The 12,107-nt window shown below is 36.2% G+C and overlaps 1 protein-coding gene across 10 annotated transcripts in view; it reads left to right on the top strand.

The window, feature by feature from the left end:
- tp63 (tumor protein p63) overlaps window positions 1–11,638 on the top strand; it is a 45,703-nt gene extending 34,065 nt beyond the window's left edge. For 2 of the 10 annotated variants that reach the window (XM_051112189.1, XM_051112195.1), the window contains 10 exons: window positions 347–533; window positions 632–747; window positions 905–1,014; window positions 1,094–1,230; window positions 1,465–1,547; window positions 2,237–2,361; window positions 7,014–7,156; window positions 8,846–8,996; window positions 9,100–9,193; window positions 11,100–11,638. In XM_051112189.1, coding sequence (XP_050968146.1) covers window positions 347–533; window positions 632–747; window positions 905–1,014; window positions 1,094–1,230; window positions 1,465–1,547; window positions 2,237–2,361; window positions 7,014–7,156; window positions 8,846–8,996; window positions 9,100–9,193; window positions 11,100–11,402 — 1,449 coding nt within the window. In that variant the 3' untranslated portion in view covers window positions 11,403–11,638. Of the gene's footprint in view, window positions 1–346; window positions 534–631; window positions 748–904; window positions 1,015–1,093; window positions 1,231–1,464; window positions 1,548–2,236; window positions 2,362–4,860; window positions 6,494–7,013; window positions 7,157–8,809; window positions 9,016–9,099; window positions 9,194–11,099 lie in introns of those variants that run through there. The other 8 variants (XM_051112190.1, XM_051112196.1, XM_051112194.1 and 5 more) reach the window with 7 other exon arrangements.
- The last annotated feature ends 469 nt before the right edge of the window (window positions 11,639–12,107 follow it).

Raw genomic sequence — 12,107 nt, forward strand, 5'->3', positions numbered from 1 at the left:
AAAACTGAGGGTGCAACAAAAAAAATATTGAGAAAATCACCTTTAAAGTTGTCCAAATTAAGTTCTTAGCAATGCATATTACTAATCAAAAAATATGTTTTGATATATTTACGGTAGCAAATTTACAGAATATCTTCATGGACATGATCTTTACTTAATATCTTAATGATTTTTGGCATAAAAGAAAAAATGATAATTTTGACCCATACAATGTATTGCTGGCAGGCCACATAAACTTAAACAGGTCACTTAAACACATAAACAGGTCACTTAAAGTAGGAGTGCAGTGATATTATAGAAACATAATGTGGCAGTTACTAACCAAACTCTTTTCTCTTTTCTTTAGTACTCCACGGAACTGAAGAAGCTGTACTGTCAGATTGCCAAAACATGTCCCATTCAAATCAAGGTCCTTACCAACCCACCTCAGGGTGCAGTCATACGGGCCATGCCTGTCTATAAGAAAGCTGAACATGTTACCGAGGTGGTCAAACGATGCCCGAACCACGAATTGAGCCGAGAGTTCAATGACGGTATATAACATCTCTAAATTTGTAGTCTAGAAATCTGATTAAACATGTTTTTAATCTTCGGCTTAGTGATATAATCAACTGACTTTTGTGTTTAATAGGCCAAATAGCCCCACCTAGTCACCTGATTAGGGTTGAGGGGAACAGTCATGCTCAGTACGTGGAGGATTCCATTACTGGGCGCCAGAGTGTGCTGGTGCCTTACGAGCCCCCTCAGGTAAACATACACTCGCACACATTTTAGAAAAAACTGGCTGTCCCTATACACTGCACACCTGAAATCATTCCCAACAGATGTTTATTCAACATAACGGCTTAGGTAGAGAAATGAACAATGGTGAGTAGTGTATGACACGACTGTTCTCTATTAACAGGTGGGCACAGAGTTCACAACCATCCTGTACAATTTCATGTGCAACTCCAGCTGCGTTGGTGGAATGAACAGACGTCCTATCCTCATAATCGTCACTTTGGAAACCAGAGAGTAAGACCATCACTGGATTGTATTGAATAAAACATCCCTAATAGGAAATGTGTGTTAACTGCTTGATCGGATTCTCCAGTGGTCAGGTTTTGGGCCGACGGTGTTTTGAGGCTCGTATCTGCGCGTGCCCTGGACGTGACCGCAAAGCTGACGAAGACAGTATCCGCAAACAGCACGTCAGCGATGGCACAAAGAGCAGTGAGGGTACGAAACGCCGTAAGTAGTGCTGGGGGCTGGTGACTGGGCTGCATCTAACGCAAACACATTTGCATTGCATGTTTCTTATACCTAGGTAGTTCTTACTGTACCTCCATACATACTGCATGCCCTCTTGTACAAATGCACAAACTCTGCGACTTTTCCACCTGTTCTGTGCTTTAGCTTTGTGTCTTGTGCTGTAAGATTCTTCTATTACAGGTGTTTCACTTCCCCTATCTCCGTTTTCCACAGCTTTCCGTCAGGCCTCTCATCTCTCTCAGCTAAACTCCATCAAGAAGCGAAGATCCACCGATGAGGAAGTGTTTTGTCTGCCTGTGAGTATCTCAAATTTGTCTGCTGTATTCCAGAATCAGATTTGTAGTTGCTGATGTGAAATTAAATACCTATTATATAGATTTAGGAGCTTAGACCGGATTTTCTAAATGTTTTTTGGAAAATCCACTTTTAAAGGTGTGAAACCTGCTTTGTGTTTCATTCTGTTGCTCTTTAATTAATTTAACACACAATAATGATTTCTATGTTAATCATGAGGAAGTGTTGGTAAAAAAAAATGTTATGCATTGTTGGTATTGTTGAATTGTTTATAACTGTTGTTCATAATAACAATCCTCAAAGAAAGGTCCAATTCATAATTTGTTACCATTAGTTAATGCATTAGGTGTACTAAAAATAAATGACCAATAAAGTATTTTGCAGCATTTATTCATTTAGGTTGATTTTTACATACATTTACTTTATACATATTTCAAATAGTGTATGAACCGTATGTATTACAAATTAACATTAACCTAAATGAATGAATGAATGAATGAATGAATGAATGAATGATGAATCCCTTTACAGCTCATTTAAAATACTTTTACATTTAAATGTATGTTTAGGCTTTATAGAAAGTGTTATAGAACTATCTGAACATCTGATAGACATTCATATTTAAAGTTAAGAATTGAGCATAATTTTGACATCCAGGCTTACCCGTTCTCTCTCCTTCTTTGTGCTTCAGATTAAAGGCCGTGAAATCTATGAGATTTTGGTGAAAATCAAAGAGTCTTTGGAACTTATGCAGTTCCTCCCTCAGCAGACTATTGAGTCATACAGACAGCAACAGCAGAACCTACTGCAGAAACAGTGAGTACCTTACAAATGCAGGAGAATCCCCCAATAAAAATGGAGTGATTCTACCTCATTTGAAAATTATACCAAAAAAAATGGAGAATTGTTCCTCATCTCTTTATTTTTATAATGTGACTAGCCACAGGCAAACTATAGGCACATACTACACTGTGTTAGCAAGGTCCACCCACAGATTGATATTTGTGTGTCAGTGTTTTAATAACTTGATCAACTTTATTGCTTGGTTTTAACGCTGATGGATTTGATTGTGCTTGCTCATTGACTGACTGTGAACTGACTTTGTCAATAAAGTATCTGGTGTATTTGTTCAGCCATTGATTTTGGCCCCATCTGAGAGGTTGTAGAGTGCAAACACTGAACTTAACGTGGCAGTTTAATTCTCTCAAACTGCTGATATAATCTTGGCTACAGCATGAAAGTATGAGTTTGGATTGCATCTTGCATGAGATTTGTGTTGCGCATGATCGATGCTGTTAAAATATTAGCCCTTAAACCAATGCTGCTGTTTTTGATTGACATAAAATCACATAGTATCAGTAACTTTGTTTTGCATTTTGCTTGGCTTCTCATTAAGGGTGTACCTTGCTGAGACTGTGCTTTGATTTATTACCCCAGATTACCACAGAACTGCATCTCAGTCAAACAAGTTTAAACCCTGCCTACAAATTGATATTGGTCTTCATGGTAAATGCAATTGTAGTCACTTCATGGTAAATGCAAATTTAGTCTGCTTTCAGCCTTTAGCATAGTTTTCTCAGAAATACATCCTGCTGTAAAAGTGTATCTGCTGTGAGAGTGCTCAACACAGGAAGGGAGAGACCAGTAAATTATGAATGTTTTTGTCAGCTTGTATCATTAAGGAACAACTGGTTTCTGACTGTATGTTGGATATGTAGTACATACACTGGGATTTGGATGTCATTGCTTTTCTTTCTGTAAATTTCCTTAAGACAACTTAAACCATCCACACCCAACTGAGCTGTTTAGTCATGATGTCAGTTTGTAGGTCAACTGGATTCACTATGGATTCCCTAGGGAAGTTCTAATGGGTTTTTAGAATAGCCTGTTTTTAATTATAAAATTAAGGATTTTGGTTACATAATCACACATATATTTTGGCAGTTGTAGTCATTATGTTAGCAATTATTGGAGAACAAAATGTGAAAGCCCTTCAATATTATTAGCCACAGACCATGTTATGCTTTTAAATCCAAAAAGCTATTCTTAAAAACCCATAGATATTCCCAAGGGAACCCATTGCTCACAAATGCTAATTCCCTACTGGGTTTTAGGACTATAACTGCTCAAACAACTCAAAGTGCACTGTTTAGTGTGAGAAACGGTAGAGAGGCTGTTGATTTTAGGGTTCATTTGACCTTCTCAGGCTTTGGTCTGAGGTAAATGACTAGGTGTAAATGACCAGGTAGCCATTATCTTTAAAACCGTCCCATGTGGGGGACAGAATGTACATGCTGTGAAATGTGCATTCTTTGACTCTATCATTTAAGTACAGCATGTTAATGCAGTACACCTTAGGGCTAAAGGCAGATCCCTGCTCTGATTTTTGGTAGATTGCAAATGTGGTTTGGTCATTTTCAGCATTGTCTGCAAGCTGTTACTTTTCTCTTTCATTCATAAATCTGTTTTTTCTAACTATTTTTTCTTCCTTTTCAATAAAGCTCCTTCTGCCTTAGATTCAGTGGGTTGGGTGTTTTATTTTGTTGATTTTCTTCTCTTTCTCACTTTCTACAGTTCAAACGTTGAAATTAATTTCTCAGTTGCAACATACTGCCACCTTGTGGAAAAATAGTGCACATTGCTAAAAGATGAAAACAAGTTGTGCATCCCATTTCATTACTATCAGATGTTTGCTCAGTGTTTGAGATTTGTAATATATTTTTTTTAATAATTGACTTATCAATTTTTTTTAACACATTTTAATCCCATAATGTCATTTAAATCAAATAATTGAGGCTTGGCAGATGTGTATATGCCTAATTTTACAACATGCCACATTTCATTTTGACAAGTGCTCAGTTTGATTTGCCTATAATCACCTGCTTACACTCTTAAAAATAAAGGTGCTTCACAATGCCATAGAAGAACCTTTTTTTTTTTTTTTTTTTTTTTTTTTTTTTTTGTCTAAATGGTTCCATAAAGAACCTTTAACATCTGAAGAACCTTTCTGTTTTGCAAAAGGTTGTTTGTGGTCTGTGGTTCTTCAGTTTATAAAAAGTTAAGAAAGAGATGGTTTTTAAAGAACCTTTGACTGAATGATTCTTTGTGGAACCAAAAGTGGTGGTTCTAAGGCATCGCTGTGAAGAACCTTTCAAAGCACCTTAATTTTTAAGAGTGTAAAAGTGGGTGTCACTGTGGTCTCTCTCTTTTATTATTTCATGATACGGTACTCTCTTTCTCACTTCTCTCCTCACATCTGCCTGCATTTTCCACTCTTTATATTTCTCACTTTCTATCTTTGACTCTTTCCTACAGCCTGTTAAGGGCCCGTTTGCGCTCTGAGCTTCTGGACCCAATAGGTGAGCAGAAGAGGCGCTTCAGTGCTTCCTGAAAGTAGGAATCACATTCCTCCTCCCTCAGAGCATCCCTCGCTCATCTCTCTCCATCTCTTCTTCATCTCATCCTCTACCCCTCAAAGGGGAGCCTCCCTGTGCTTCTCCAAACTGTCACCTGTGGTAACTCCTAGACTTTTTCTATGCCACAAATAGGTTGAACACAGAGCTTTGTTTCTACCACCTGAACACCTCGTTTTTAAATATGTGAGCTGTCAAGTGAAGTCATTCTAGATATTTTTGGAAAGTTCATTGCATGATTTTTGTCCCTCCAAAGTGTATTATCTAAACTATGGCGCTCGTTTATCAATTGAAATGATCCATTTGTGTGTTAAATTTGCTTACGGTCATCTTACGCTCGGATTTAGTCGCATTAGTATTCTTGTTCAATAATCTGAAGTGTCAAGTTTCTTAAAACATTTCATTGTGTCCGTACTTTTTTTAAAGAATGTTTCTTAAAGGGCCCTTGTGACTGAGGCGGCTTGTTTCCTCAGCATTTATGATGTTTGTTGGACTGATCTGCTGGTATTGCACAGAAACCCATTGCACATAAACAGTATAGCAACTTCTCAGCTGACCACCTTACTTCTCTCTTTCTCTCTCTTATTTCCATCTGTTTTTCTTCTATCTATCTAAATAATCCTGAATGTCGAAACTGACCAGGAACCAAGCACACATCTTTTTTTTATGGGACTCATAGTTTTTCGTTAAGATCTTGATGATGGTTCATCTTAAAGAGTTTTTTGTTTTTGCCTCCGTCTTCATTTTATTATTGGAGCTGGACTCATTGAGTTGTCTATAAATGTGGGGGGATAGACTTTATCGATGACTGAATTTTGATAATGCTGGTCATGTTTTGTAAAGTGCACTGCTGGGCAGTAATTTGTGTGTTTTGTCTTGATTATTTGTTCATTTTCTTAAAGATGTATTTTCTGCTGTGTACTTGGCAGTTAAGAGACAAGGAAATGAATGCTATGGTGTTGACAGATTCTTTTGTTGTTTCATATGAAATGAATGGTTGTTGTATTCTCAATGGCTCTTGCACTTTTGTCAGTTACTACTATTCAATAAATGACTTCTCTGCTTTTGTGTTCCTATCCCTGCTCTTCCTCTTTATTCTCTTTTCTTTATTTCTCAACTCTTCTTTTTACTTGATTTGTCAGGGGCTTTCAGTCAAAGTATTTCAAAATATCAGTGAACCGAAACACTTTGTATTTTTATCATATGTAAACAAAGAAAGTTACATTCAAGTTCAGAATGATGGGACTTTTTCTTCTGTGGAGTATAAAAGATATTTTGAAGAATGTAGATAACCAAACCACTTGACTTCCATTGTATGGATGGGGAAAACACTAATTTCTCAAAATATCTATCTTTATGTTCATCAGAAGGAGGAAATCAAACTAACATGAGGATGAGTAAATGATGGAACTGTCCCTATTATAGCTCTATTATAGCACTATATGAATATATTTTGTGACCCTGGACCACAAAAACAGTCTTAAGTAGCACAGGTATATTTGTAGCAATAGCCAAAAAATACATTCTATGGGTCAAAATGATCAATTTTTCTTTTATGCCAAAAATCATTAGGATATTAAGTAAAGATCATGTCCATGAAGATATTTTGTAAATTTCCTGCTGTAAATATATCACAGCTTAATATGCATTGCTAAGAACTTCATTTGGACAACTTCAAAGGCAATTTTCTCAATATTTTGATTCTTTTTTCTTTTTTTTTCACCCTCAGATTCCAAATTTTCAAATAATTGTATCTCTGCCAAATATTGTCCTCTCTTCTACCATCCATACATCAATGGAAAGCTTATTTATTCAGATTTCAGATGATGTATAAATCTCAATTTCAGAAAATTGACCTTTATTCACATTTGTTTATACTACTTTGTTGAGAATTACAGAACAGGAATGTTCCCTTGTTCCACAAACTGTCCGAAGATTAATAGTAAACGTTTAGGCAAGACAAAAGTTGCACATTTCCTTAATATCTTTATATAGGACTATGAGAAGAGACTTGGCTTCAGTAATACAGAACCTGTTTTATCTCCTCTCCCTCAGGAGCTCTCTGCCACCCCAGCCTACATTTGGTTCCAGCTCACCAACCCTTGGCAAGAACAAACTGCCATCAGTCAGTCAGCTTATCAACCCACAACAACGCAACACACTCACCCCATCCAGCATGGCTGGAGGACTAACTGACAGTAAGGCTTCTTTAAAATCTATTTATATATAGTAATTCTATTCATATATATTCGTAGTCTATCTATGTTAGGAGTAACAAAATATCTTATAATCGACATAAAGTCATTTCGGATTTAGATTTTACATGAAGAAAGTGTCTCAGAATGCTTTCTCCCAAGCGAAAAAGATCCTGTCTGGGCTTGAGAAACTCGGTTCTCAATGTCAATCTGACAGTTTCCTTTTAAAATTGAACTAGATCTTTGTGGGACAATCTCTCTTCCCTTCGGCACACTTCGGCACTGTCAAAATGTACTTAAACATGACAAATATGCATTCTCCTTTGGCCTGCTGAATGAAGTGTGCCTCAGGTTTCATATGTTCTGAAATGACCTAATCCAAATTTAGTGCCCTCGGGTGTTTCAGTTTAAGACTTGACAGTTTATGGACCACAAAACCAGTCTTAAGTAGCAGGGGTATATTTGTAGCGATAGCCAAAAATACATTGTATAGGTCAGAATTATCAGTTTTTCTTTTATGCCAAAAATCATAATATTATATTAAGATCATGTTCCATGAAGATATTTTGTAAATTTCCTAAAATCAAAACTTTAATTTTTGATTTATTGGGATCTTTTTGCACCCTCAGATTCTAGATTTTCAAATAGTTGTATCTCAGACAAATTTTGTCATATCCTAACATACATCAACTGGAAGCTTATTTATTCAAAGCTTGTTTGATGTATAAACCTTAATATCAGAAAATTGACCCTTATGACTGGTTTTGTGGTCCAGGGTCACATATAGTGTGTGTGTGTGTGTGTGTGTGTGTGTGTATAAATATATAGGCTATAATAAATGCAGGCAGGTTGGGGATATAGAAAATATTGCATGATTTTATTCTATTGGTAACACATTACAGTAGGGATAAACATTAGTTAATGCATTTGGTATCATGAACAAACAATGAATAATACATTTTAATTTTCCATATTGGTCAAAAATTTGGAATCATTAAGATTTTTTTTTTTTTTAATGTTTTTGAAATTTCTTATGCTGACTAATGCTGCATTTATTTGATAAAACAAAAATGTAAATTATAGTAATATGAATATTACAGTTTTCAAAAAAAAAAAAAAGAAAAAAAAGTTTTAACCGTAATCAATTTTAAGATTCTTTAATAAATAGATAGTTCAGTTTTTGAAAATCTTACTCATGCCAAACTTCTGAATGATAATTTCCCACAAAAAAAAAAAAAGAAAATATATATATATTTGCTTATATATATATATATAAAGCAGCAACTGTTAAAAATGTTTCTTGAGCACCAAATCAGCATATTAAAATTATTTCTGAAGAATAATGTGACATTAAAAACTGGGGTAATGGATGATAAATTTCAGCGTTCCTGTCACCGAAATAATAAAATATTAAAATAGAAAGCAGATTTTTTTTAAAAATGCAGCCTTTGTGAGCATTTGAGTCTTCCAAACTTTTGACTGGGACTGTATATATTCTTCATTGTTTTTCTCATGTTTTTCATTATAGTTTGTATAAATTACTATGAACATGTATTATGCTGTAAAAGTTTATTTCCTGATACCTAATGCATTACCTGATGTTAACACATTGAACTGTATTGTAAAGTGTTACCATTTTATTTCCCTTTTTTTGAGGTTTATTACAGTCTCAACCCTTTCCCCTCCCTTCAGTGACCCCTCCCATGATGGGTGGTCCTGTTCCCATGAACACAGACATGAGTGCCTTGAGCCCCACCAACCCCCTGCAGCCTCAGTTACAAATGGTACCATCCTCCCACTGCACACCTCCACCACCCTACCCCATGGACAACAGCATTTCCAGGTACACAAATACACTTACAGTAAGTCTCCCTGAAACGGCACGCAGGTGAAAGTGTAATAGTGTTATCGTAATCATGTTTTAAAGCCTCATCTGTCAATTGCAGCTTCCTGTTGAGGCTGGGCTGCTCAGCCTGTTTGGACTATTTCACAGCCCAAGGATTGACCAATATCTACCAGATTGAGAACTACAATTTAGAGGTGAGGAATTTGCCTTTCTCCTTAAGGTTTTTCATAAAAGTTCATATTTAGCAGGTGTGTGTTAACAAGAGTGGTTGCCTTGGATACTCTGCAGTGAATGGGTGCCATCAGAATGAGTTCAAACAGCTGATAACAACATAACACAAATCACTTAACATCTTGTGATCTGAATCCATCAAGACATTTTTAAATTGTAAAATCTATTCTCTGGAGGAAGCAATAATATGGATGGTCTTTCCTGAATCATGAGAGAAATATGCATAGATCATGCACTAAAACAAACAAAAACAGTTCTAAACAAATATTTTAGTGTAATTTAAGAGGATAACGGTGGATAGACGTTTTCATGGTGAAGTGTTTTTATGGGTTATGGAATAATTTTGTTAGTTTAAAGATCTGATCAATTTGATTCCTTACAAACAAGCAGCTTTTCGCTTCACAAGACCTTAAAGAGATAGTTCACCCAATAATGAAAATTCTGTCATTAATTACTCATCCTCATGTCGTTCCAAACCCGTAAGACTTTTGTTCATCTTCGAAAAACACAAATTGAGATATCTTTGAAATCTGACGCTTTCTGACTCAAGGGTCCTACCACATTTAAGGCCCAGAAAGTTACTAAACACAGAGACAAAATAGTCAGTGAGACATCAGTCGTTCAGCCATTATTTTGGGGGTTTTTTGGCGTGCAAAAAGTATCACAACTTTATAAAATTATGGTTAAACCACTGATGTCACATGGACTATTTTGTTGATGTTCTTGGTACCTTTCTGGGCCTTGAACGTGGTGGGACCCTTGCTGTCTGTGGAGGGTCAGAAAACGCTTTTCCATCAAAAATATCTACATTTTTGTTCAGAAGCGTTTGCAACAACATGAGGGTGAGTAATTAAAGACAAAATTTTCATTTTTGGGTAAACTATCCTGGAATTGTGTGAATTATTTGTGGATTATTATTATTTTGAACTCATTCTGACTGCACCCATTCACTGCAGAGGATCCATATCAAAATACAGGGTCTCTTGTGTCAAATCGGTCATAAGTTTGGAATCTTTAAGAAGTTTTTGAAATTAGTTTATTATGCTGCATATATTTTATTTAAAAATACAGTAAAAATAGTAATATTATTATTAACAGGAAATAGTAATTTTAAAAAAAATAGGTTTAACTGTAATACATTTTTTCAGGATTTATTTATATATTTATTTTTTATAAATAGTTCAGTTTTTGAAAATCTTACTCACCCCAAACTTTGGAATGATAATTAATGATAACGTTTTCCACAAAAAATATATATATAAAGTGGCAATCGTTGATGTTTCTTGAGCACCAAATCAGCATATTAGATTGATTTCTGAAGAATATTACACTGAAAACTGGGGTAATGGTAAAATTCAACTTAGAAAAATGTATATTTATATATATGTGTATGTATATTTTATTCCATAAAATGGAAAGCAGCTTTTACTGTATTTTGGATTAAATAAATGCAGCCTTGGCGAGACACTTCCAAACTTTTGACTGGCAGCGTCTTCATTGTTTTTCACATTACAGCAGTGGTTCTCAACTCCAGTCCTCGAGGCCCACTGCTCTGCACATTTTGTATGTCTCCCTCATTTAACACACCTGATTCAGATCATCACCTTGTGGGGAGAAAGAACCATGAACTGAGTGTGTCAGATTCAGAAATATACAAAATGTGCAGGGCAGTGAGCCCCGAGGACTTGAGTTGAGAACCACTGCATTACAGTTTATAGAAATTACTATGAACAAGTTTTATGTTTTGAACTCTCATGCTGACGACACCTGTTCACTATCAAAGTGATAGTGTCTCTTGTGTCTGGTTTGATGGAGAGATCAGAGCAGTGGCTACTGTATTCATGAGCTCTGTGGTATATCTATCCACAGGACTTGTCCAGGCTGAAGATTCCCACAGAATTCCAGCACATCATCTGGAAAGGAATCATGGAGTACCGGCAGACCATGGAGTTTTCTCCCCCTCCCCACATCTTGCGCACCTCTAGCGGCACATCCACCGTCAGCGTGGGCTCCACCGAAGCCCGAGGCGAGCGCGTGATCGACGCAGTGCGTTTCACTCTCCGTCAGACCATTTCCTTTCCTCCGCGAGACGACTGGACCGATTTCTCTTTCGACCTGGCTCCGGATTCTCGCCGCAACAAGCAACAGCGCATCAAGGAGGAGGGAGAATGAATGCTGTGCATTACGTATGCGTATCTCAACAGTGCACATTTACTGTATACACACACACTCACGCGCTCTGTTTTATGTTGAAATTAACACTTGGTGTTGGTCCAGATCGTTTCACAGTTTTCCTCTGCAAGTGATGATTACAATAAAACTGTGAGCCTCATAGTCTAGTTCACTTAAACTTAAATGGGCAGATAAAATGCACTTAAAGTCCTTTATGGTTTCATTTTTTTTTTTTTCTTCTGGTGGATTTAGCTCTGGTTGTCATTTCAAACCCCTTTTATGAACGTAAACTAGCTGAGGGGAAATGGTGCTTTGCTAAATTGTCAATTTTACTGTTTCTTGAGACAAAGCACTTAAGAAATGCTGACATACTGTTACTACTCGCAAAATACACACTCAACTTGGGGTTTCTTTTTTGTTACATGGCCAAAGGTATATTTCTCTGTCTTTTTTGTATAAAAAACATTTTCCTACCAGCAGGAGCTTTAGTGTTACTTGTATTCTTTGTGACGATCATTCCTTGCGGTTGAACAATGTCTTTTTTTTTTTTTTTTTTTTTTTTTTTTTGTAAAACATTGACGTTTGTCAGCTTTGATTGTATGTATTTCAAATCGCACATGGTTCCTTATTCTCACAGAAAGTGTTATTCATCCATTTTCATTTGTGGTGTAAGACTGATGTTGTCATGTAGCCTTTACGTAATAC

The sequence above is a fragment of the Labeo rohita genome, chromosome 6 (assembly GCF_022985175.1).
Source record: "Labeo rohita strain BAU-BD-2019 chromosome 6, IGBB_LRoh.1.0, whole genome shotgun sequence".
NCBI classification, from domain to species: domain Eukaryota; kingdom Metazoa; phylum Chordata; class Actinopteri; order Cypriniformes; family Cyprinidae; genus Labeo; species Labeo rohita.